General features: G+C 43.4%; 1 protein-coding gene across 18 annotated transcripts in view; it reads left to right on the top strand.

Annotated features, from left to right (window-relative positions):
- The first annotated feature begins 228 nt into the window (after positions 1-228).
- SNAP91 (synaptosome associated protein 91) overlaps positions 229-27,270 on the top strand; it is a 156,523-nt gene continuing 129,481 nt past the window's right edge. For 17 of the 18 annotated variants that reach the window (XM_062186444.1, XM_062186443.1, XM_062186442.1 and 14 more), the window contains exons 1-2: positions 721-807; positions 1,702-1,862. In XM_062186444.1, the coding sequence (XP_062042428.1) occupies positions 1,733-1,862 (130 nt within the window). In that variant the 5' untranslated portion in view covers positions 721-807; positions 1,702-1,732. Of the gene's footprint in view, positions 306-720; positions 808-1,701; positions 1,863-27,270 lie in introns of those variants that run through there. The other variant, XM_062186427.1, reaches the window with a different exon arrangement.

Below are 27,270 nucleotides of genomic sequence, written 5' to 3'. Positions count from 1 at the left end.
ATTTACAATCGCCCTGCCCATCTGGGCCCGGCCGCCTTTGACAGGCGGGCGTGTCGGAGACAGAGCGGGGGAGAAGGGGCTGGGCTCTGCCAGGCAGCGCGCTGCGACGTCCTTGCCTTGGCCTTCACCGAGCAGAACAGGGAAGCCCACTCGCCCGACCCGGGCATCGCTCCCGCAGCCCACGGTGGATCCCGCAGTCAGCGGGCAGGTGTGCGCGGTGCGTGCGCTCCCGGAGTGTGCCAGCGCGGAGCGGGCGGGCGGAGGGGCTACTGCCGCCCCCTACTCCCCAGAAGGTGGCCTGCTAGGTGAGTGTCGGCCTCTCTGCCTCCCCCCACCTCCCGCTTCTCTGCTCACGCTAGCCGGGGATGCTCACGCACCGCTCCCCCACCCTCCGCGCCTTTAAGCTGCGGCCCTTGGGGGCGGCGTGTGTGAGTAGTGGGAGGGGGCGGCGAGGCGCTCCGCAGCGGGCTCGCCCGGGTTTGTCCGCCGCCGTCACCTGACTCGTTGGAGGAGCCACCGCCGAGGTGGGGGCGGGGATGGGGACGCAGCGCGGAGCGCCGGAGAGACGCGGCAGCGCGGGCGGAGGAGACGGCGGCGGCGGCGGCGGGCGTGCAGCGGCTCCTTGGGGCCACGGGCGGCGGGCGCAGGGACCACGGAACTGAGGGCGGGGGCCCGGCCAGGGCGGAGGCGTCGCGCGCTCCGGGGCGCCGGTTCCGCGAGCGGCTGCACACACCCATCCGCCGCGGCTTCGCTCCGCGGCCCAGGCTCCCCTCATCCTGCGGCGGGCGGCGCCGCTCCTGGGGCGGGGTGAGTATCTGCGGCCGGCGCTCGGCCCCCTCCCCGCGCCAGGGCCCCGCGGGGATCCGGGAGGATAATCCTAGGGCGCGGAGAAGGGCAGTGGCCGGGTGACAGCTCCGCGGCGCGCTCGGGGGCGAGCGGGGGCTGGGCTGGGAGGCAGCCCAGCTCTGCTCCCGAGCCGCGAAGGGTGAGGCGCTCCGAGCCCCGGCACCTCCGCAGAGCCCCGGGGCGACCTCTGCGACGGGGTCTAGCGTGGAAGAGGGGTGCGAGCCCGCACGGAGGGCCTCCGCGGGGCGCTGCAGGCGCCGGCGGGGAAGCCAGGGGAGGCGAGGGCATAACATGGCGCAACGCTAGGCTAATCTCCCCCGCTACCGAGGGAGGACGGGGCCGTTGCTGCAGCAGCCCGAGGAGGAGGAGGAGGAGGGAGGTGGCCAAGGCTTGGGTACCCGATCCATTCGCCGAAGCCTGCGGGCTGTTAGCGGGCAACGCCGCGACGGCGGGGATGGGGGAGATGGGCACCGGGTGGGCGCGTCGTCCAGGGACTAAGTCGGACGTTGGCCGGGCCGGTGCGGCACCCGGGGATCAGGTTGCGGGGAAAGTCCTGATGGACAGCGTTGAAGCCGGCCGCACCGGCGGTGGGGGAGGGATGGGGAAGGTGTCGTGATGCTGAGAGCTGGGAGCGGAGCCCGTGCTGGGGTGCCGTGACCCGTCTGCTCCTGGCCACGACCCCCTGGTTCTCGGCGCCGGAGCCGAGCCTGGCGCGTGGCTGGCCCCGAGAGGTGGTGCCAGGGCGGGGACGGCAGAGGAGAGAGCCGCTGTGCGGCTGGAGGAGGCAGGGCCTGGGCGCTCCGAGGGTAGGGTCTCGGGTTAAAACGGGACCGTCTCGCTCTCCTTTTCCTGCAGAAGAGGAGGCGGTTAGACGCGGAGGGAGAAGATGTCGGGCCAAACGCTCACGGATCGGATCGCCGCGGCTCAGTACAGCGTGACGGGCTCTGCGGTAGCCAGAGCGGTCTGCAAAGCCACCACTCATGAAGTGATGGGCCCCAAGAAAAAGCACCTGGACTGTAAGCATCTCTTTATGTAAGGGGGGATTTGCGCGCGGCAGAGGCGGGCGGCGCGGGCTGGCTGGCCACGCTGCGGCCTTGGAGCTCTCAATAGTGGCGGTGTCGCCTGGGGTCAGCCCTGAACCCTTGTCTTCCGAGCAGTTTTTTTCCTCCTGTTGACCTCCGAGTTTTGGTGGAGGAAAGGAAAAAAAAATGTATCTGTATTTCATAAGATACGAGGGCTTGTGCTTTCCGGGGTAGGTGCTTTTTGCCTTTCATATATATATATATATATATATATATATATATATATATATTAAATTAAATTTGTATTCTACTTCCTCTCTCCAGTTGAGAGGGAATTGGGGATTGCATAGTCAAAAGAAAACAAACAAACAAACAAAAATTAGAGATTAATGGAAGGTCAACCTTGTTGGCCTACTTGTTTCCTAAATACATTTTGAGTAGTTCTGAAATAGTGCCTTCTTTTTCAGTGTTGCTACTGGGCTTTTGTGTGTGAGAGTGTATTGTGGGTTGCCACACCAGACTGAGACGAATTCAGATCACTGACTGAGGAGCTGGCACTTCATAGATAATGGCAATTTTATTGGATACCCTGGCATACTTTGTGCCATTCTCAGAAAATGCTGGGAGGCATGGCTGCATGTGGTCCCAGAATAGATGGACTTGCTTAGCTTTTGAGATGGTACCAACTTACACGAAGACATTAAATTCATAAGGCTTTCCTTTTTTTTTTTGTCATATTGCTTATTTGATTTTATTTATGTGTTTCTGAGATCTTTCATTTGATTAACATGGTACATCTTCTGATATTGAAGGCACAATTAGGCTGAGAAAATGTTTTTCACTTGCCATGCATAGTGAAGTTTCTTATAAATGTGGCTGCATCAGAATGTATTTTTTATTTGCTGCTCAGGCTTTTTCACCTGCTTAGGATCTTCTGGCCTGTTTGATGTTTATTCGTAAGCATCAGTGTTGGCATGAGGGACACAGGTGTAGCCATACCCATTTCCCCAGCTTGCTGCCTTTGCCGGTTTTCTGGGTTGCTTTTGCCCCAGGCCTTCCCCTGTTGTCTCTTGGTACAGCCTGGGAAATGGCACTAGTGTTAGACTGACTCTAGTCCTATCCCTGTGGAGACAAGGCTTGGTGAAAATGACAGCGAGACACTGGGAGAGTTGTCCAGTCGTGTGAACCTGCTGTCCATCGAGTTAAATAATTTCATTTCCAGAAGCTTATCTTAGGAGAAGCACATCACTCCTTTCCTAAGAGAATGTTCAACGAAATGTATTGCTTAGAGTATCATATGTTATATATGCAGCACAGAGTAAGAGAGACCGCTAGGGCCAGGACACCTCACAGAGGTGGAAATTACAAATTCATGACCAGCTCATTTTGCTGCAGCATGCTGAATCATTTAGCCATCTTTCCATCAGTTTCCCCAACTCTCAAAGGGTGACTCATGTCTTGAAGATGTATGTTAAGTCTAGAAAATTCTCATAGTAGAAAACACATAGATCATGAAGTTGCCACCTGCTGATAATCTGTCATGAAGATGATAATCAGTGTATTCTAGGGAGCACTCATGGGTCTGAGCATTTCATTGAAACATCATTCAGATACGACTGTCTCTTCCAGAGTGAAACATTGAGTCCCCTTTGGCTTTCAGATCTGGAAAAGGCTTCTGATATTTTTGAATAGGGGAGGTTTCCATATCTCTAGTATATACTAGTGAATGGGGTGACGTAGAAGATGTAGAACTTAGGGGTAGGAGTCCATGTTAAAAGTAACAGCTGAAATAGGAGCTGATATTGAATTATTAATGTGCATAGTCATGAGTTAAAGATTTATTGAGCAGTTACTATATGCTAGGCACTGATCTTTATGTCGTTAATTTGTCTCCACTTAAGTTTCAAGGAAGTTCATTACCTCTCATAGCTTTTAACCACTGAAGCTAACTTCTGCTTGTAGTTTATTTAGGATATGAAGGCACTTCGGAAAGTTCATGGAAATGCTCAGTATCTTTTCTTTCTGTTTTTCCACAGACTCTCTGAGTACCTTCTGCAGGGGTGGGAGTGGGAGTGAAGAAGGACCCATGTTAGCCTAAATGGTCTAATCTCCCAAATATTTCCCATGCTTGCTTGGATTTGTGTGACACTGAGCATCACAGCGTGCACATGGCAATCGCTATGATATGCATGAAAAAATCATCATTCTGTGAATAAAAGACCCACGTACTAAGGAGTATAGGTTAATGGGTCTTTTTCTTTTTAATCTTTTACTTTTCCAATAAATTGTGAAACCAATTAGCTTTCACTTAAAACCAACCTTTCAGTGGAATTTGGAAAGATAGTTATCACACTACTAATATGTCCTATTATAAGAAAAGGTGACATGGGCCGGCTCCACAGTCACTAGGCTAATCCTCCGCCTGAAGCACCGGCACTCCGGGTTCTAGTCCCGGTTGGAGCACCGGTTCTGTCCCAGTTGCTTCTCTTTCAGTCCAGCTCTCTGCTGTGGCCCAGGAAGGCAGTAGAGGGTGGCCCAAGTGCTTGGGCCTACACCCGCATGGGAGACCAGGAGGAAGCACCTGGCTCCTGGCTTCAGATCGGCACAGCGCCGGCTGTAGCGGCCATTTGGGGGGTGAACCAATGGAAGGAAGACCTTTCTCTCTGTTTCTCTCTCTCTCTCTCTCACTGACTAACTCTGCCTGTCAAAAAAAAAAAAAAAAAAAGGTGACATGGAAAACCTGAATATAAAAAATGATTTTATGTCTATATGCATTTGAAGAAGATGATTTTGTTCAGGATGCCTTTTGAAGTTCCCTTAAAAAGTGGTAGACTCCCTCAGTAATTTATTCACAGGTTTTCAGTAACACACCAGTTATGAAAGTGAATCACACTTGTTATTCAAACATGCAAACACGTAATTAAACATATAGGCATTGAAGCATTCTTAAGTAGTTGGCGTTTTAGTTTTAGAAATATTAAATACTTGGAAAAGAGCATAAAATGTAGAGTCTGGCATTTGAGAATTTTAAGGATATTTATTTATTTAGAAAGGCAGAGTTATAGAGAGAGAAAAGGGGAGAGGATGGAAAGGGAGAGGGATCTTAAGTCTGCTGGTTCACTCCCCAAATGGCTTTAACTGCCAGGGCTGGGCCAAGCTAAAGCCAGGAGCCTGGAACTCCATCTGGGTCTCCCTTGTGGGTAGCAGCGCCCAAGGATTTTGGGCCATTTTCTCTAGCTTTCCCAGGCACATTAGTGGGCAGCTGGCTTGGAAGTGGAGCAGCCAGGATTCCAATCTGTGCTCATATGGGGTACCAGCATTGCAAGTGACAGCTTAACCTGCTGTACCACAGTGCCAGCCCCGAAATTTGAAATATTTTAAGAAGTTTAATTTATCATTAGTTTGACTTGTATATAACTTTTTAGTTTGAGGTTTGGATTAGTAAGATTATAAGAATAGAGTTTTTGAGTCTATGACTTTTTAAAAGCCTGCTGGGTAATTGGACTCAGAAGTCTAATGAAAGGTGTATTTATTAATTAAAGGGTTAGTTTAGGAGCCAGCATGTAGCACTGTGGGTTAAGACACCTCCTGCTATGCTGATATCCTATATGGGTGCCTGTTGAAGTCCTGGATGCTCCACTTCCAGTCCAGCTCCCTGCTAATGCACCTGAGAAAGCAGCAAAGATGGCCCACCTACTTGGGCTCCTGCTACCCATGAGGGAGACCTGGATGGAGTTTCAGGCTCCTAGCATTGGCCTGGCCCTGTCCTGACCATTGTGACTATTGGGGAGTGATCTCTCCCTGCCCCCTCTTTTCCTCTCTTTCTGTAACTCTGCATTTCAAATAGATATATAACCTATACACTTGAAGAAATGGTTTGTTAACATCTGGAGAAAGAATTACACGTAATAAGAAGGTGGAGATATAAAAATATGTATCTATCTGCTTTCTCATAGTTTTTCTTTTTTTCAATAACAGTATGTTTCTTGAGGGGAAAATATTCAGAAAGCCATCCCCCCAAATTGATAGTTATATATCAAGCTTAAAGGGCATGGTAAACCTTAAGGATCTAAATACAGGTTGTATGTTTTGTGGTCCTTTTGGATTATAATAGTGTTCCCCTTCACATATGATGGTTAAGCACCTAATCAATGGTAATTTGACATTAATTTTTCTGAGTACCTCTGTATACATCTTCAACTCCTTTCACATGTTACTTTTTTTTTTTTTTTTTTTTTTTTTTAGTTTTTGACAGGCAGAGTGGACAGTGAGAGAGAGAGACAGAGAGAAAGGTCTTCCTTTTTGCTGTTGGTTCACCCTCCAATGGTCGCCGCGGTAGGCGCGCTGCGGCCGGCGCACTTGGGCCGTCCTCCACTGCACTCCCTGGCCACAGCAGAGAGCTGACCTGGAAGAGGGGCAACCGGGACAGGATCGGTGCCCCAACAGGGACTAGAACCAGTGTGCCGGCGCCGCAAGGCGGAGGATTAGCCTAGTCACATGTTACTTTTTGTTGTACCTATTTGATGGCGTATACAACATCCAGGACTCAACAAGTATTCACCTTCTTGGTGACAACTGTTTTTCACTTTAGTGGGTTTTCCTTCTGTTTTGTAGTTCATAGACAAAGAACAGACCCAGTCAAATAAAAAGGGAAAGCATCCAGAGTAGGTACCTAGCATGCATCCAATACTGTGTCAAGATTAGACCAAAAAAAATAGAGTTGGACCAAAGTAACACCTGAAGAGGGAACATTGAAAGCTTTGCAGTCCTGGTGTAAGATTCATTTCAGCTAGTAGAGGTGATGAACAGTTTCTGTATATACTGCATCATTAACTATCCCATTTAACATAATCAAAATTCAAACGACATTTCTATTAACATCAAACCTAACCTAAGGAAAACCCAATGTGATTATCAATAATCTAGTTTTTTCCAATATTAGAACTTCTTGAAGGTTTGTGATGACAAGCTTATCCCACATAAAAAGCAAGTGTTTCAAGTGCTGAATCTTCTGTTTGAGAGATACTAGAATTTTACTAATTCTTCTCTTCCTCCCAAGTTAAGCAAAATTAAGGATGTATTACTTATAGGAGTGTCTGGTAAAGGAAGTAGGAGATAATAGACTTTGTTTTGATCCAAGAAAACATTGTAAAGCATTATACAATTTATGCTGCCATAATTTGGCTCATAAAAATCTATAAGAAGACATTTTGTGAGTAAAAACAGAATGAAAATGTAAGCCTGAATTACAATTTACCTTACATAAACTTACTTAGCACAAATAAAATATTTTTTACCTGTAGGCAATTTTTATACAAATTCAGTGTGTGCTATATATTTTTGCTTGTGATTAATATAAATTTCTATATATACTTAAAGTTCCAAAAAAAAAATAAACAAAGCTTATTGAATAAAATTAAGTGGAACAATGTATCCAAGATTACTGAACCTTGGGGTAACTTCTAATATGAGAACTATGCTAACTTTCTGTACACGTATTTTGTTTTGAAGCCAATGTCCTCATTTTTCTGTTGGAAAGCACTCTCTCTTCCTAGTTGATTTCACTCGAAGACCCAGCCCAGTTGTAGAAAAGGTTACACAGTTTTGTTTTTTTTTTTTACAGGCAGAGTGGATAGTGAGAGAGAGAGACAGAGAGAAAGGTCTTCCTTCTTGCCGTTGGTTCACCCTCCAATGGCCACTGCGGACAGCGCATCTCGCTGATCCGAAGCCAGGAGCCAGGTGCTTCTCCTGGTCTCCCATGCGGGTGCAGGGCCCAAGGACTTGCGCCATCCTCCACTGCCTTCCCGGGCCATAGCAGAGAGCTGGCCTGGAAGAGGGGCAACCGGGACAGAATCCGGCGCCCCAACCGGGACTAGAACCCGGTGTGCCGGCGCCGCAAGGCGGAGGATTAGCCTGTTAACCCACGGCGCCGGCCTACACAGTTATATTTTACTTTTATATTTTAGGCCATCAAGAAGAGATGGGGGAAGTACAGATCTGAAAAACATTGAATCTGTCATTCATTTCATCAATCAATGTGAGGTCCTATGGCATTCAGGGCTGATGTTCCGTATCCCATGAGGGGCTAAGAGGGATCATGTGAGGTTCAGGGGTTGGGTGAGCAGGGAAATTGGGAGAGTGACCAAGGGTCTTGGGCAATAGGAGGGAGCAAATTTTAGAAATGACCTAAGATATTTCAACAGGCTTCATATCAGCTAGTGGAGTGGTAATTTTTCTGGTTCATTTTCAGATGAGTCTTTTTAATGGTATAATGTCAAAGATGTTTGGAGCCTGCGCCGCGGCTCACTAGGCTAATCCTCCGCCTTGCGGCACCGGCACACTGGGTTCTAGTCCCGGTCGGGGTGCCGGATTCTGTCCCGGTTGCCCCTCTTCCAGGCCAGCTTTCTGCTGTGGCCCGGGAGTGCAGCGGAGGATGGCCCAAGTCCTTGGGCCCTGCACCCCATGGGAGACCAGGAGAAGCACCTGGCTCCTGCCATCAGATCAGTGCGGTGTGCTGGTCGCAGCGCACCAGCCGCGGCGGCCATTGGAGGGTGAACCAACGGCAAAGGAAGACCTTTCTCTCTGTCTCTCTCTCTCACTGTCCACTCTGCCTGTCAAAAAAAAAAAAAAAAGATGTTTGGGTCACTTGAGGTCCCCATTCCCCTTTCTGTGATCAGTGTGATTGGCAGATACTTTCTTAGAACCAGTATAAAATTGGCAACTCAAATTGATTTCTTAAAAATTTAAAAACACATGTATAAGGAACAATAGGTGAAATTTGTTGTTAGCATGTTTGAATAAATCTAGAATCTTGATACATTGCCACATGAGTATTAATGTTAAATTAATGGCTGCTGAAGACTTCATTGTAATCTAATCTGTGCATTTGTTTGCCATAGATTTCACGCTTAGCTTTTTAGAAATAAATATACTTTAAATATATTACATCTTCCTTTCTGGTTGATTGATTGACATTGAGATAGGGTGCTCCTCAGAGCTTATCCTTGTTTCAGTAACTTGGTGAAGAGGTCAGAAGCGACATAGGACCCTATCCCCTGAGGGCCGAGGATGCTTTTCTTACAGAGTTATATGTTAGGAGACTTGGTTGCTGAGCTAGCATCGCCTCAGAGACCTTCAAATATAACCACTGTGAATTTATTTATTTATTTATTTATTTTTAAAGATTTATTTATTTATTTGAAAGGCAGAGTTATAGAGAGGCAGAGAGAGAGAGAGAGAGAGAGGGAGAGGGTGAGAGGAGAGAGGGAGAGGTTTATTTTCCATCTAATGGTTTACTTCCCAGATGAGCCAATCTGAAGCCAAGAGCCGGAAGCCTCCTCAGGGTCCCCTATGAGGATGCAGGGGCCCAAGACCTGGGCCATCTTCCACCACTCTCCCAGGTCACAGCAGAGAGCCGGATCAGAAGTTGAGCAGCTGGGACTTAACTGGTGCCCACATGGGGTGCTTGCGCTGCAGGCGCCGGCCCCCACTGTGAATCTAAATAATCTGAAAAGCCACATTCTGGCCATTAAAACTTTTATTCTCCAGTCTCCTTTTCTAGATTAGTGTCTCTTTTAGAGAAGTATATTGTTTGTTGGTAAAGGTAAATGTTGGCTGTGTCTTTTTTCTTAGGCATTTGGTAATGGGAGAATTGCTCTGTTTTTTCTTTCTTGTAAAAGGGAGAGTAGTTTAATGGCATATCCCAGTGTAGGCTGTACAATGACCTATGAATCAGAAATGATGAATTCTTTCTCGGAGCAGTTGGGTGAAGGCACAAACCTGAATCTAAAGAATTGTACCCTGAAGCTGTTTTCCTAAGTCCAAGTTGTCAGAGCATCCCTTCACACATTGTGTAGGTTCAAGTTCTCTATTATGTGTCTCTAGAGAGAGTCTAGTATCCTCTGGAGGATTTTATGGTGTGCCATTTCTGGCCGCTCAGGAGAGACAGAAAATACATCTTTGCCCAGTTTGTGTGGTTTTGGTTTTTGGCCTGATCATTTGATTATTCTCCCAGGGATAGCACTTGTAGTTCAATACTTGAGCCAACACCTGCTGCCTCCCAGGGTCTGAGTTGGCAAGAAGCTGGAATCAGGAGCTGGATCCAGGAATCAGACCCAGGCACTTTGATATGGGGTGCAGGTGTTTCACCAGACATCTTAACCGCTAGGCCAAACACTTGCCCAATGCTGTTATTTTAAATTATATATAACTCTCCTCCTTTCCACATGAGCCATTCTCTCAGTCTTTCACCTTTCCTTTCATCTCTCTTATAAGCGTTTCTCATTCAAAACAAGCAAAACCACCCAACACAATTCCTGGGGAGTCTATGACCACTTTCCAGCAACTAACCTGTTATCCTTGTTGTTTTTGTTTAGTTTCCACATCCAGTTTCTAGAAAGAGGGAAAACTCATCATTCCAAAGGAGACTGATATAACTCTCCCCCTCTTTGGATATTCTGTGTCTTTTAATGGCTTCATTTGTGCATGAAATATTAGAATTGCTATTGGGTGCCAGGAATTGCCCACTCAGTTGCCCAAACCGCTAACCCGAGATTTCTCTCTCGTCTTTCAAATCCAGTGGGTGATCGGTTATTTAAAAACTCTCTGAAATCTCCATCTTTAGCAGTTGTCTGCCCTGGTTTATATCTGTAATGAATCTCATCTGTAAAATGAAGATTAATAATAGTATTTACCATGCTCTTGGTGAGAAATAAGAGAGATAATGCATGTAAAATACCTAACCTAAAGTTTGACACACAAATTTGCAATGAGGATCAGATATTACTTACCACTACTACTGCTAACCATTGCTGGTACAGTTGCTACTACTAATACCATTACTGCCAGTACTACCACTGTAGCTATTATACACACACACACCCCACATGCACAAACATACACACACACTTATACGTAACTTAACCCCTTGATGAGTTAGCTCTTACTGCTTCTCCATGCTTATTCTTACTTCCTACTTTCAATTGTGTCAGCTTTTAATTTCTACTTTCCCTTTCTATAGTTTGGAAGCTTTATACAACTATATCTACCATTTTAGTGATTACTTCTAAACATCTAATATGCATAAGTCTAAAGTAGATTGGGGCTGGTGTTGTGGCATAGCGGGTAAAGCTACCGCCTGCAGTACCAGCATCCCATATGGGCACCAGTTCAAGACCCAGCTGCTCCACTTCTGATCCAGCTCTCTGCTGTGGCCTGGGAAAGCAGTAGAAGATGGCTCAAGTGTGAGACCCGGAAGAAGCTCCTGGCGCCTGGCTTCAGATCGGCACAGCTCCAGCTGTGCCACTAATTGGGGAGTGAACCAAAGGATGGAAGACCTCTCTGTCTCTCTTTCTCCCTCCTCCTCTCTCTCCTTCTTTCTCTGTAACTCTGACTTTCAAATAAATAAATAAACCTTTAAAAATATAAAAATAAAAGGCAAAATCAAAAAGAAAAATGGTTACAACTTTAAAAAATAAAAAGATTAATATTTCTTTTTTCTGATCAAAGAAATTTAGAAACATTGACTTCTAACCACCCACATCTGCCTACATGCTGTCCTTGGCCAGTGTGTTCATTATGCTCTCATGTCTTTATTGTTGTTGATAAAAGATTTTATTATCTAGTGATGCATACTGAGAACATACAGAAATGCTATAGTTCTAACCTCCAAAACTAGACATTGTTACTTGGTTCAGTACTGTTTTTATTTGTACATCTACCTTGTAAATGACTTTGCTGCTTGCCATTTTGTCATCATATCGAAGATTTCTCTTCTTTTTTTCTTTTGAATTTTAATTTATCCAAACCACTTAGGTCACTTGCCCTTCCCCCACCAGCACACTGTATCCTTCTGAAGCTTCCTCGGTGCACGGTTCCTTACTAGTAAACCCCATTTTTTAATTTTTATTTATTTATTTATTTATTTTTGGAATTTTTTTTTGACAGGCAGAGTGGACAGTGAGAGAGAGAGAGAAAGGTCTTCCTTTTGCCATTGGTTTACCCTCCAATGGCCGCGGCCGGTGTGCCGTGGCCGGCGCACCGCGCAAATCCGAAGCCAGGAGCCAGGTGCTTCTCCTGGTCTCCCATGGGGTGCAGGGCCCGAGCACTTGGGCCATCCTCTACTGCACTCCCGGGCCATAGCAGAGAGCTGGCCTGGAAGAGGGGCAACCGGGACGGAATCCGGTGCCCCGACCGGGACTAGGACCTGGTGTGCCGGCGCCGCAAGGCGGAGGATTAGCCTATTGAGCCACAGTGCCAGCCTTAAACCCCGCTTTTAACTCAGAACTTTTCTATTTTGTACATGATGTTGAAGGACAGAATCCATCCAGCAGTCTACCTGCCTCTAGGTAAACCCTTTAATAGGTAAACCCTTTAATTCTATGGGGGCCTTTTCAATCTTGTCTTGTCCTTTTATTGTGTAACTGTGTCTAGAGGGTAGCTTTCCTTTTGTTTATCCTATTTGGAACTTGTTGAGTTTCCTGAATCTGAGAATTCATGTCTCTCATAAGTTCTGGAAAATTCTTTCAGTTGTGATGGTTGTTGCCTTCACCCTCCTTCCACCCACCTCCTTCCTTCCTTCCTTCTCTCTTTCTTTCATTCTTTCTCTCTCTTTTATTTTTTCTTTTTCTTTCCTTCTAAGATTTATTTACTTATTTGAAAGGCAGAGACACAGAAAGAGAGAGAAAGAGAGGTCTCCCATCCACTGGTTCACTCCTCAAATGGCCCCAATAGCCAAAGCTGAGCCGATCCGAAGCCATGAGCCAGGAGCTTCTTCCAGGTCTCCCACGTGGGTGCAGGGGCCCTAAGATGTGGGCCATCATCCACTGCTTTCCCAGGCACATTAGCAGGGTGCTGGATCAGAAGTGGAGCAACTGGGAACTGAACCCATATGGGTTGATGGCACCACAGACGTCAGCTTAACTCACTACACCACAGGGCTAGCCCCCGCCCATTTTCTTTCAAACATATTTAGAGACATGTTAGACTTTATTACATCTTTATATCGCTACACAGACAGTTTCTAGTGCCTTCTTTTTTGTTTAGATGTTTGCCAGTTTATTAATTTTCTCTTTACCTAAGTTGTCCTTGATTTTCACAAACTCTGTTTTTAATTTTGTTCATGTATATATTCTATTTTAAAGTTTTTCAAATTTTTCCTCTTTTTGGGTGACATGTTTGTTGGTTACATTATTTTGGTGCTTTTATTTTTGTACCACTTTAAGCAAAATCAGTTTTATATAGTATCTCTCATAAAGTGACGTTTCTGCTATTGCTTGCCTGACAGTCAATCTTGATGTTTCCTCATGTGTGTTGTAATTTTAGATTCTGAGATTTTGTTGGATAGAATTTCATCTGTGGGAATCATAGGAAGTCTAAGGTCACCTGGAGGGAACTAGATATGGCACACAGGTGCTACCATCCTGGGAGCACTTGAGGTTGATACTTGCTCTTAGAGCTTCCCATGTAGTACAAGTTCACCTTCAGAATCCTTGTTCACAATTTGGAAATTTAGAAATCTCTGAAAAACAAATTTTTTTTCATAAATCATTTGGTGGCAAAAGTTAATATATATAATTATATATAGATAGTATATGATATATGATATATATTTTTATATTGCAAGAAGGTTCATATGTTAAGCTGCAGAAACTTACCACTTTTTTTTTTAAGATTTATTTATTTGAAAGGCAGACTTAAAGAGAGAGAGAGAGAGAGAGAGAGAGAGAAGGGGAGAAAGAGAGAGAGGCAGAGACAGAGAAATCTTCCATCTGCTGGTTCACTCCCCAAATAGCTGCAATGGCCAAGGCTGGGTCAGGCTGAAGCCAGGAGCCAGGAGCCAGGAGCTTCTTCTGGGTCTCCCACACGGGTGCAGGGTGCCAAGCACTCAGGCCATCTTCCACTGCTTTCCCAGACCACTAGCAGGGAGCTGGATCAGAAGTGGAGCAGCTGGGACTGGAACAGACACCCATATAGAATGCTGGCATTGCAGGCAGTGGCTTTACTTGCTATGGCACAGCACCGGCCCCTTAATGATCACTTTATAGTGAAGTTCCTACATTATATTGGGGCGTTGCTAAATATGTGATATGTGTACCATAGTAACTTTGTAGAATCTGCAAAATTATAAATGCTGACACATATATGGCTCTAAAAGTTTTAGTTACTGGAGTATGTATCTGTACTATAAATTTCCATCACAAACTTGGGTGAAGGGAAAACTGTAATAACGAATGCCCCGGAGATCCTTCCACCCCCATTTATCTACAACCTAGGATGAGTGGTACATATTTTTCTGTTGTCCTTCTTTTCTGAAGACTATTCTTTTATGCCCCCCCCCACTCTTTTTTTTTTTTTTTTTTTTTTTTGGACAGGCAGAGTTAGACAGTGAGAGAGAGAGACAGAAGAGAGAAAGGTCTTCCTTCCGTTGGTTCACCCCCCAAATGGCCACTATGGCTGGTGCGCTGCACCAATCTGAAGCCAGGAGCTAGATGCCTCCTCCTGGTCTCCCAGTTGGGTGCAGGACCCAAGCACTTGGGCCATCCTCCACTGCCTTCCCCGGGCCACAGCAGAGAGCTGGACTGGAAGAGGAGCAACCGGGACAGAATCTGGTGCCCCAACCGGGACTAGAACCCAGGGTGCTGGTGCCACAGACGGAGAATTAGCCTAGTGAGCTGCGGTGCCGGCCATTTTTTCCCGTTATTTTACTAAGAAGTAACCTTTTGAGTATCCCAATATGAGTGTCTCAGTTCTCATCACTTTTCTTAGTCCCAGAGTTCTGTCTTCTGTTGTACACAGGGCTGTTAACATCTTTGCCCATAGGCCACTCAAATTGACGCATGCCATCAAGACAGACTTCTCTGCAGTATTACTTTACCATGTGTTTTTTCTGCAACTTGGTGGAAGGATGCCTGCAGTATTTATCTAGTTTATCAGGTGTTTTCTCCTTGTAGTCCACCTGTATGCTAGAAATAGAATCAGTCTATTTTCCTGTCCTTTGTTTTTTGTGCACACAACACACACACACACACACACTAGTTCATTCTTGAGTTACTTTGTAATTCATTGGCTTTACTCTGCATTACTTTTGGGCCTTTGCCTGTGTCATTTCCATGTTTTAATATTTTTTAAAGATTTATTACTTTATTTAAAGATTTATTTTATTTATTTGAAAGAGTTAGAGAGAGAGAGAAAGAGAGAGGTCTTCAATCTGCTGGTTCACTCCCCAAATGGCTGCAAAGGCCAGAGCTGAGCCAATCCGAAGCCAGAAGCCAGGAGCTTCTTCCCGGTCTCCCTTATGGGTGCAGGGGCTCTGGGACTTGGCCATCCTCCTCTGCTTTCCCAGGTGCAATAGAAGAGAGCTGGATCAGAAGTGGAGCAGCATTGCTTTTGAATATCCATCTTAATATGCATAAGTATTTATATTATGCATGGTAAGGATAGTTAGAAAAGAAAAGCACAATTTTGCAAGTGGTTATATACTTTCAATTTTTGCTGAAAGTATTTTATTACTATGTATTTAGTATTATTCTTTATTAACTTGATAATATGACCATTAATAACCTGGAGATTCTTAGAAGAGTAGTGAGGAAAGGATACAAGCTTAACCCAAAACCTAAGATCCTTTGACTTTGTGAAAGAGCAAAAATGTCAACATATTTAACTTGTTTTCTAATGACCTATTTGGAGAAATTAGAAAGTGCTTTCAGTGTTGAGGCTTTTGGCAGCTTATGTAGCACAGTCCCATTATTTATTCATTTAACAAATATTTGGATGGTTATCAAATGCCAGGAGTTGTCCCAGGAGACAGGGATACCACGGAGAATTAGATATCTACAACTCTATATCAGAGAGCTTGTGACTTAGGGGATACTGAATGATGAAAGACATAATTTCAAGTGTTTCAAAAAGAACCAAGTTTCAACAGGGAAGGGGAAGATTCCTGTGGCATTGTATTACAGAGAAGTGATATTTAAGCCCAAATGTAAGAACCAGTGGATACAACTGGAAACTGGCTTTAGTGAAATAGCCAGTCCCCAAAAGACATATGCTTTCCCTGATCTGGCATAACTAATAGAGTACCCAAAATGCAATGATGTTTTGAAGTGAAATGGACATTTTGAGGTTCTTGAGGTTCTATGATTGTTTCCAACCCTTGTCTCTACTGTTGAGGAACAGTGTTTTTTTCTTTATAGTGTTTGCTGAGCTCTTTACTTAGTATAGGGTTAATCTTATGTGTATAAAGTAAACTGAAACTAGATCTTTGTAAAAATTAAGAATGGGAATAGGAGATGGAGGAGGGAGAAGGTTTGGAGTGTGGGTGGGAGGGAGGGTAAGGTGGGAAGTATCACTGTGTTCCTTATCCGTATCTATGAAGTACATGAAAGTTGTATACTTTAAATGAAATTTAAAAAAAAGAATTAATGGGACTTATATAGCTGACTTGTGGACAGGAAGGCAGATTACTACCTACAAAGAGGCTCACAGAAAGTGAGGCACCTTTCAGATATTTAGTTATTGAAGGTTGCTTGAAGATTGAGTTTAGGAGGGCAGAGAGTATTAGATGACTCCTGAGTTGTGGGTGACTGCAGATCTGGAGGGCTCTCTAGTCTGTAGAGAAATGTAGACATTGCCCATCCTGTTCATTTTTACAGATCAGGAAGCTGAGTTCCACAGAGGCCAAAATCACATATCCTATAGGTGCTAATACTGATAAGTCATATTTACCTGTCAAGAGCAGATATGCGAAAGTGTCACCATCTTGTTCTTTTTCTTTTTACAGTTTATTTATGTGAAAGAGTTACATAGAGAAGGAGAGCCAGAGAGAGAGAGGAGAGAATCTTCCATCCGCTGATTCACTCCCCAAGTGTCCACAATGGCTGGAGCTGTGCCAATCTGAAGGCAGGAGCCAGGAGCTTCTTTCAGGTCTCCCATGTGGGTGCTTGGGCCCAAGCACTTGGGCCATCTTCCTCTGCTTTCCCAGGCCACGGCAGAGAGCTGGATCAGAAGAGGAGCAGCCAGGACTTGAACTGGCTCCCATATGGGATGCCAGCACTGCAGGCCAGAGCTTTCACCCGCTGCACCACAATGCCAGCCTTGTTCACCTAGTTCTGATTGCTATCTCTATGCCAGAAAATCTATTAACATGGTTAGTGTCATTCTATAATTCAGTTAAACTATGGCTTAATGTAATTTTTATTTTCTCCCTAACTATTAAGGTTTACAATGTGTTCATGTTTCTCTTGCCTCTTCGGTAAGATTTTTTAGTTTTTTGTTTTATTAGACAAATGTTGGGCTGGCACTGTGGCAAAGTGGGTAAAGCCTCCGTCTACAGTGCCAGCATTTCATATGGGTGCCGGTTGGAGTCCCAGCTGCACCACTTCCAATCCAGCTCCCTGCTAATGCACCTGGAAAAGCAGCAGAAGGTGGCCTAAGTGCTTGGGCTCCTGCATCCCTGTGAGAGACCTGGAAGATGCTCCTGGCTCCCGGCTTTGTTTCTGCCCAGCTGCAGCCATTGTGTCCTTTTGGGGAGTGAACCAGCAGATTGAAAATCCCTTTCTTTCTCTCTCTCTCTCTCTCTCTCATATACTCTGTAACTCTGCCTTTCAAATAAATAAATCTTTTAAAAAATTTTAACAGGGGCTGGCGCTGTGGTGCAGTAGGTTAATCCTCTGCCTGTGGCGCAGGCATTCCATATGGGCACTGGTTCTAGTCCCGGCTGCTCCTCTCCCCATCCAGTTCTCTACTATGGCCTGGGGAAGTAGTAGAAGATGGCCCAAGCCCTTGGGCCCCGGCACCCACATGGGAGACCCGCAAGAAGCTCCTGGCTCCTGGGTTTGGATTGGTGCAGCTTGGACCATTGCAGCCATCTGGGGAGTGAACCAGCAGATGGAAGACCTCTCTCTCTGTCTCTACCTCTCTCTGTAACTCTTTTTTTCAAATAAATAAAATAAATCTTTAAAAAAAATTTTAACAGATCTATGAAAGTCGTATATATTTGTAGGGTACTATGTGAGATTTTGATAAATGTATACACTGTATGATGTGCAATCAGCATAAACATATATATCTCCTCAAACATTTTACATTTATTTACAATGAAAACATCCAGAATCATATCTTTCAGGGTTTTGTTTTTTGATAGGGAAATATGCAGTATATTAGAATTACCTATAGTAACTATGGTACAGTAGGACCCAAAAACCTTTTACTTTTATCTAAGTATAACTTAGTACCCACTATTTTAATGTGTAGCATTCTGGTTTTGGTAACCTTGAGTGAGTATTAGTGTACCCATGGAAATGTCCCTGGGAAGCTAATTTGGGACTATACTGAATGGGCTGAACCAAGTGCTAACACATGCATGTGCTTTGTGGTTCTCTCTTGTTCTTTTGTCGCACAATAATTCTCATCATCACTCCAAAGGAGTTACTTAGTTTTTTGTTTTTTGGTTTTTTTTTTTTTTTTTTTTTTTTGACAGGCAGAGTGGATAGTGAGAGAGAGAGAGAGAGAAAGGTCTTCCTTTTTGCCGTTGGAGGCAGAGTTGATAGTGAGAGAGAGAGAGAGAGGTCTTCCTTTTTGCCATTGGTTCACCCTCCAATGGCCACTGCGGCCAGCCCATCTCACTGATCTGAAGCCAGGAGCCAGGTGCTTCTCCTGGTCTCCCATGCGGGTGCGGGCCCAAGCACTTGGGCCATCCTCCACTGCCCTCCCGGGCCATAGCAGAGAGCTGGCCTGGAAGAGGGGCAACCGGGATAGAATCTGGCGCCCCAACAGGGACTAGAACCCGGTGTGCCAGCGCCGCAAGGCGGAGGATTAGCCTGTTAAGCCACGGCGCCGGCCAAGTTTCTTAGTTTTTAGTTATATTTTACTCTATTTTGTTAAGAGCCATGTGTTGTAGTGACTATGCCAATGGACTGTTTTCTGTCCTTGAGATAGAGATCTGACCTTGGTGTCTTCATTGTAGATTATGCTGGTAATTTCAGGAAGTAGTGCTGTGAATTAAGAAAGAAATAGGGTTTTTTTTTTTTTCCCCCAGATCATTTTGAGGTTTCTCTTTCAGAGAGAAAAGCAGTAGGAACTGAGTGCTGAATTGTGGGAGTATATATTGGTATAAATATTTGGGAGAGTGGATTGATAATATCAATTAAAACCTTTGAAAATCTTTTGACCCATGCAACAATTTGGCTTCTATAAATGTATCTCATATGAATAATTGGAAAAATAAAGAAAATTCAGGAGTGCTGTTTGTGTCAATGTGTATATAGGGATATAACATTGACTACACCTGAGTACTTTATTTAAAAATGAAGCCATATCCTAACAATACTGAACAACCTTAAAAAAAAAAAAAAAAAAAAAAAAAGGGCCGGCGCCGTGGCTCACTAGGCTAATCCTCCGCTATGCGGCGCCGGCACACCAGGTTATAGTCCTGGTCAGGGCACCGGATTCTGTCCCGGTTGCCCCTCTTCCAGGCCAGCTCTCTGCTATGGCCCGGGAGTGCAGTGGAGGATGGCCCAAGTGCTTAGGTCCTGCACCCCATGGGAGACTAGGATAAGCACCTGGCTCCTGCCTTCGGATCAGCGCGGTGCGCCGGCCATAGTGCTCCGGCTGCGGCGGCCATTGGTGGGTGAACCAATGGCAAAGGAAGACCTTTCTCTCTGTTTCTCTCTCTCACTGTCCACTCTGCCTGTCAAAAAAAAAAAAAAAAAAAGAGAGAGAGAGAGAGAGAGAGTTTTACATATTTGATACAGAAAGAAAAATTGGGATTCCTAATCCAGTTTTCATTTTTCAAAGTGTATGTGTGCCCATAATAGGTATTTTGGTAGAATATGTACCAAAATGTCTGTGGGTTGAAAGATGCTTGTTTTCTGCTTTATACCCATGTTAGTCATCACTTGTGTTTCCAGGTTTGAATATAGCTCAATCCAGTTTGGGCAAGAAGAACAGTGTGACCTTTGGTGCCATGATGAGGAAGAGGCAGGAATGAAGCTAGATTTTTCTGGTACTTTCTCAGGATTCTCCCCTACCTCCTGTTCCACTCTGGCACAGTAGTAGTGAAGCACCTGCTTCATTCTTGCAGACTAAGTTTCTTAATGAATCTGGAAATACAGTGAACTAAACTTCCAGTAACAAATAATCATAGCTTCACCGAGAGAAATAAACTTTCTTCCTAAAATTAATTTCACAGATCATGGGGAAGAATTCAGATTTTATTAGCTCAGGTCATGGTTAAACCACATACTTGATGTGATAGTCTGAGAGTCTTAACCAGAACTACATTAATAGGGCTCCCAAGAGACAGTGATTGGATGCCAATTCTGTTTCTTGCTCAGGGGGGCAGTCTGCTACAGATGGTGCCTTCCACTAAGGGATTCTATCTCCTAGGACTTAAGAGTCATCTACTGGAGTCTGACTGAGGGAGGAAGACAGAAAGGGGAGTATCGCAGGAGAAGATTTAGGTCCAGGCCTAGACATCATTTCTACCTGTAAACCAATGGCAAGAACTCAGTTAATAGCCTCACATAGATGGGGGAAACCTGAGAGGTGAAGTCTAGCTATGAGTCAGGAGGAAAAAGAAATGGGATGTGAACACACAGCGATGCTTCCGCCAGGCCCATGGAAATAGAAATTAAATGATGGTTTGTCACCTACCTTTGAAAATACATGTTTAAAGCCACTGAGATCTCCAGGGATTTCTGTTTTAGTCTGATTACTATATTTAGCATTAAGCTGCCTACTGTTAATTTTTTTTTCAGGAGGGCCAGATGGTTCTGGAAATGGATCACTAGTGGCTGGCCAGTGGTCTCTCTGCACATCCCTCTGACTTTGGCAGACACTGCCAATTGATCCTGGCACTCTTTTCTGCAAAGCTTTGATTTGGCCTCAAAGAACACCTATATACAGAGCCTTGGGTTGCCGCTGTTAATCATAGTTGATACTTACTATTTAAGAAACAGATTTGTCATCCCTGGTCAAGGACGGCAGTTTATCCATGCTACATCCTAAGAAAAGTTGCTCACTGATTTACATAAAGACACCCAAAACTGGCGTTTAGCATGGATGGTACCAGTCATCTTCCAGTGACTCTGTCTTTAACTAATAAGTTAGTGATTTGTGTGGTTGGGCCCTGAGGAGAAATTCTTCCCCTCTCTGCTTAATGGCAAAAGGTTGTTGTTTTTAATTTTCTATTTTGCATTACTGGAGACAGTTACAGCTATTGTGAGGCAGGGGAACATGTTTTGAATTTTGCATTTAAAATGTAAACTCTCTGCAGGCACCAAGTATGATATTAATCAGTTTCCTTAAAATATGAGTAATACAAAGCATATTTGTATTACTTGGTAACCAAGACATTTTCTGCGTGTTGTTCTTTAGATATTTACATGGATATATACATTTGAAATAATTGTTGATTCTCTTGTTTGATGTATAATGCATCAATAGTCTCTTTTTTTCAATAAGATTTAAGTAAAGATAAAAATAAAAGGACTCTTTAAGGGTGAAAGAGAAGCTAATGTGCGAGCACTTCTCATGTCTGGTACATGGATGTGATTGATTGCTGCCGTCTTCACACAGCCCTGGCAGATAAATACTTTTATCCTCAGCTTACAGATGAAGAAAACAAATCCCATGGTGGTTAAGGAGCTCATCCAAGGGCCCACAGCTAATGAGGTCAGAATTGCTTCAGGGGTCCTAACTGCAAGACTCATGGTTGTTTTTTTCCTGTGTATTATGTTTGTTAAAAATGTTATTTACTGGGGCTAGCTTTATGGTATAGTGGGTTAAGCCACTGCCTATGACACTGACATCCTGTATGGGTGCCAGTTTGAGACCTGGCTGCTCCACTTCTGATCCAGCACCCTTGATGCACCTGGGAAAACAGCAGAGGATGGCCGATGTGGTTAGGCTCCTGCATCCACATGGGAGACTTGGAAGAGGTTCTGGGTTCCTGGCTTTGGCCTGGCACAGCCCTGGCCACTGTGGCCATTTGGGGAGTGAACCAGTGGATAGAAGATCAATCTCTTCACTCTCTCTCTCTCTCTAACTCTGCCTTTCAAATAAATTTTAAAAAATTTAAAAAAAAATTTTTTTTTTTTTGACAGGCAGAGTGGATAGTGAGAGAGAGAGAGAGAAAGGTCTTCCTTTTGCCGTTGGTTCACCCTCCAATGGCCGCCGTGGTAGGCGCACTGCGGCCGGCGCACCGCGCTGTTCCGATGGCAGGAGCCAGGTGCTTCTCCTGGTCTCCCATGGGGTGCAGAGCCCAAGCACTTGGGCCATCCTCCACTGCACTCCCTGGCCACAGCAGAGAGCTGGCCTGGAAGAGGGGCAACCGGGACAGGATCGGTGCCCCGACCGGGACTAGAACCCGGTGTGCCGGCGCCGCAAGGCGGAGGATTAGCCTGTTGAGCCACGGCGCCGGCTAAAAAATTTTAAAAAATTTTAAGTGTTTTTCTGAGAGGGGGAGAGTGAGAGCAAGTGTGTGTGTATACGAGTGAGAGAGAGAGAGAGAGAGAGAGAGAGAGAGAGAGAAAGTGAGCATTCCCATCTGCTACTTTACTGTCCAGATGCCCACAAGAATTGGGCCTGGGCTAGGCCAAGCCAGGGCTGGGAGCCTGAGGTTCTACCCAGTTCTCCCAGTGGATGTCAGAAATTCAGTCACAGGAAGCAGCACTTGCTGTTTCCCAGGTGCACATGAGCAGGACGTGGGGGTCAGGAGCTGCAGCTGGATATTGAACCCAGATCCTCTGGTATGGGCAGAAGCACCTTAACAGGCATTGTAATTATTAGGCAAATGCCCATCCCTGAATCTTGTTTTTTGCTGTTAGTCCCTAGTACCACCTTAGCAGTATACAAAAACAAAACCCAAACAGTCAAAACAACCTGTGATTGTTTTTTGGGGAGCAAAAAATGGGGTGAGGTCTAAAGGCAGTAAAATCCCTGTGAGGGCCTATCTCTGTATAATGGGGAAGAAATGTGGAGAGGGTATGGCTTCGAATGACTGTTGTGAGCCAGTCTCACCGCTCACCAGTTACATCCTTGCTACTGAAGTAATACATCCTACTTGCTCCTGAAGTGTTTATTTTAGCGTCCTTGGGAGGTGGTCCAGCAGAAAGCCCTGATTTTTCATCAGAGGACCTCATGTAATGCCAGGCTCTGTTGCCTCTGGCTGTGATCTTGGCCAGATTAACGTAACTTTTTTGGACCTCAGATTCTTCTTTTATGAGACATTGTGGGATTATGAGAACTTTTAAATGAGTATGTTTGTTAAAAACAGCAATAGCAGCAACAACAAACTTCAGTCCTAAATTATTCTACAAATTATTGTTATTAGAGGAAAAAGCCTTTTGGGCCCCCAAATTATCTTTGTAGGTATCTACAGAGGTACACTGTACAACAATAAATATACAAAAAGAGGCCAGTCTTAGCTGCTCAGTGCTTATCTTTGGATCTGCTGGGGAGATGATAATTAATTCCTAGAAGATAGGAAATGTGAATAGGGCATTAACCCTTCACTATATTGTTTCTAAATTTGCTTTAGTTTATTGACAAATTTTAGTACTGATTATCAAAAATGTCTGATTAAAATAATTAAAAATCAAATATAAATAACTTTCGGATGTCTATTATAGTTTACCTTTATTAATATATATTACTGAAATTTGATTATATAGATTTAGACTTGGCTTCTTTTTTTAAGATTTATTTATTTATTTGAAAGGCAGAGCTACAGAGAGAGGGAGGAAGAGATCTTCCATTTATTAGTTTGCTTCAAAATGGCCACAGTGTTGGGGGCTGGGCCAGGCTGAAGCCAGGAGCCTGAAACTCCATCGGGTTTCCCACGTGGGTGGCTGGGGCCCAAGGATTTGGGCAATTCTCTCCTACTTCCCCTGGTGCATTAGCAACCAGGACTCGAATCAGTGCTCCTGTGGGCTTAACCTGTTGTGCCCACAACACAAGGACCTCCAGAGTAGGTTGTTTTTTTTTGTTTGTTTTTTGTTTTTTTTTAATTTATTTGAAAGTCAGAGTTACACAGCAAGAATAGAGGCAGAGAGAGAGAGAGAGGTCTTCCATCCACTGGTTCACTCTCCAATTGGCCACAACGGCCAGAGCTGTGCTGATCTGAAGCCAGGAGCCAGGAGCTTCTTCTGGGTCTCCCACATGAGTGCAAGGGCCCAAGGACTTGGGCCATCTTCTGTTTCCTTCTCAGGCCATAGCTGAGAGCTGGATGAGAAGCAGAGCAACCGAGTCTCGAACCAGTGCCCATATGGGATGCCGGCACTGCAGGCAGAGGATTAACCTGCTATGCCCCTCCGGAGTAGGTTTTATAGGAGCAAGTTTGGCTAACACCCTTCAGTTTTACCTATTCTGCTATGCACATATAAGAAAAATGAAGTAAGCGGTGTTTGTTTCCCATATTTATTAGCAATATAACAATAATTATTAAGTAGTATGGGATAGGTATTAATATTTCTAAGAATTTTCATATTATGTAAAGAAAATTATTCATTCTATAATACCATTTTAAATTATATAACCAAGACATAATACACATGTGTGAAACTTTGACATAGAAATTCCTAACTGGGACCAGCATTATGTCAGTGGGTATAGCCACTGTATGAGACACTGGCATTTCATATGGGCACCAATTTGAGCCCTGACTGCTCCATTTCCAATCTAGCTCCCTGCTCACGCATCTGGGAAAGCAGCAGAAAAATGGTCCAACTACATTGGCCCCTGCACACTAATGGGAGACCCAGACAAGAGCTCCTGGCTCCTGGCTTCAGCCTGGTCCAGCTTTGGCCATTGTGGCCATCTAGGGAGTGAACCAACAGGTAGAAGATCTCTCCCTCTGTTTCTCCCTATCTTTCTCTGTAACTCTGCCTTTCAAATAAATAACTCTTTTTAAAAAAGAAATTGCTAATCAATTTCTTATGCATTTCATCTCTAATGCTCCACTACTGATAATTAATTTTGGGGTTCTTCAGATTAAAAGTTTAACTCAAAAATAGTATTTCCAAGTCAGAGCAGATGTTTGTCTTCTAACACCTTTAAATATAGGCTAAGTGTGGCAATTTTAAGAAATACATAACAACACACAAAAATGTTTAAAAATAAAATAGCTCATAATTATGATCTACTTAATATTTTGGCATGTACTATGAATTACAGCCACCCTAAAGTTACACTGTACCTGGTCAGTTAGCTGATTTAATATTATATTTACTGATAGCAGTAAGGACTACATTCTTATATGTAAAATTTTAAATAATTCAGCTTTGTGCTAATGGTTTTTCAAAATGTCTTCAATTCAGACAATGAACATGAATATTCTTAACATTATATATTGAATAAATTTTATTTGATTCTATTCAGTTTTGTTCACCTTTGCATTGTTTTATATTAATTTTATTATTATATTTGATATTAGTTATCAAAGTTCTTCAAATATAATTCATTTTTAGTATATACAGTGTAACCATCAAGATTCACCATGACAACTGTACATAATTTTTGAATTAACTTCACAATTTGGTCAATTTTTTTTTTTTTTGGTAAATACAGATCTTTCTCTGTGACTGTTAGTGCTTAATGCCAAAACAGTATATTTAGTGTCTCTTCATTTTCATTTCCATTTTCAACTGTAACCTGAGAATAGTACAAAATGCTAGCCATGAATAACTAGACCCAAAAATATATAAAGTTATTCCATATGTTTTGATTTTATTATTTCCTCCACATCTTAAACACTTAATTATTTTTCTTAAAGAAACAATAGGCATCTTGTACAAAAACTTCTGTATTTGAAAAGTTCAAAATAGTATCTGAAAAATGCCAATCTTGGGACTGATGTTATGGCACAGCAGGTTAGGCTGCTACCTGTGATGCCAGCATCCCATATGAGTACCAGTTTTGTAATCCTGGCCTACATTGTAATGACTTATTTCTCTCTTGAGCTGAAGAGGATATGTTATTTCTCTTTCACAACTTATCAGTATGAAAACATGTTGGATTTTAGTGCTATTGGTTTTCTCTTTCCTTGGAGGTATGTCAGTATGGATATAACCACCAGAGTACTTATTCAATGCACATGTTGCTTTAGCAAAGGACTGAGTATTTTATTATTAATGTGTTACTGAGTTGCATTGTGTTTGCCTAGACCTACAAACCTTCTTCCAACAAGTGCTTCCTAACTAATTTTAGGATCTCAAAATATGTTCTAGTCTTTTTGGAATTTTATAGCAAAATAGAGCGAGATCACAGGTATCATGAAAAGTTGTGTTAAAAGAGAGGCACTTCAGAAATGCATTCTATTTGTTTTGAATCACACTATTATACATTGTTCAATAGAGATTTGTTCATTATAGTAGTATTAGGAAGAAAAACTTAAAAATACACAAGTTGAAAAATTTAAAATACACAAGTTATGTTGTTAATTTTGTGGCCATATCACTAGGAAAACCCACTGTTTGTGATGCTCCCTTTTATCTTTATGTTTAAGGAAACTTACTGGAGAGTATTTTTATATTAATCATAAATAAAGATAATTTTAACTAGTTGTTCAGAGATAGTGTAGGGTAGGAAGACATCATTAAGTTTACTAAAATTTTTAAAATAAAAATGAAAATAAAGTAAGTGATGACAAATGGAAAGGAAATTGAAGGAAAAGTGAAGACAGTTATAGGAATCAACTTTAGATAAAATTTTATACTCTGAAAAAAGATGGGGAAGCTAATTGTCAAAATAGAAAGTGAAGTAAAGAAGGAAAGATGAGGCAACTAGCATGAAGAAATGCGAGGTTTGGGGACAAGTAGTTGATGTGGATTAATAGAAGATGAAAGATGTGATAATTCTTTCCTTAATTTTGAGGAGTGATGTCAATTATTATTTAATGAGTTTTCTAAGTATGTGACCTCGTTCTTTACTGTCGTCTTTTGTTCTTTGTACTTAGGTTACAGAGTCAAGGGAGCACCATTATGCTAAAATTGAGTTTATGTTTACTAATTTTTTTTCTCAAAATTATTTTGAGGCTTCCATTGTTAGAAATAGTTGTGTGTTTACTTTGTCTAATAAGCTACTAGTTCCTTCCATTTTTTGTGTGTGTGAAAAAATATATTAAGGTACATTTATCATTGCCATATATAATACATTTTCATTGTAGGCAATAGTATGTTCTGCTGGGGTTTTTTATGGATTTATCATTTAATATGAGAGCAAAAACGGGTTTTAAGTTTTAGGAGATTAATTGGAAGATTGTTTGAAAGCTATACTGTGTAATCTCATAGACATGTTGTAAAGAGCTTAGTGTATTCAGACTATAAAGAGGAGGCTGATGGTTCAGATAAAATGATGGCTGCTCTGTTACAAGCTCTTTTGGATGGTCACCAGTTTTCCTTTCTTG

This window comes from Lepus europaeus, chromosome 3 (genome assembly GCF_033115175.1).
Source record: "Lepus europaeus isolate LE1 chromosome 3, mLepTim1.pri, whole genome shotgun sequence".
Lineage (NCBI taxonomy): Eukaryota > Metazoa > Chordata > Mammalia > Lagomorpha > Leporidae > Lepus > Lepus europaeus.
This window is presented reverse-complemented; position numbering and strand designations above follow the sequence as displayed.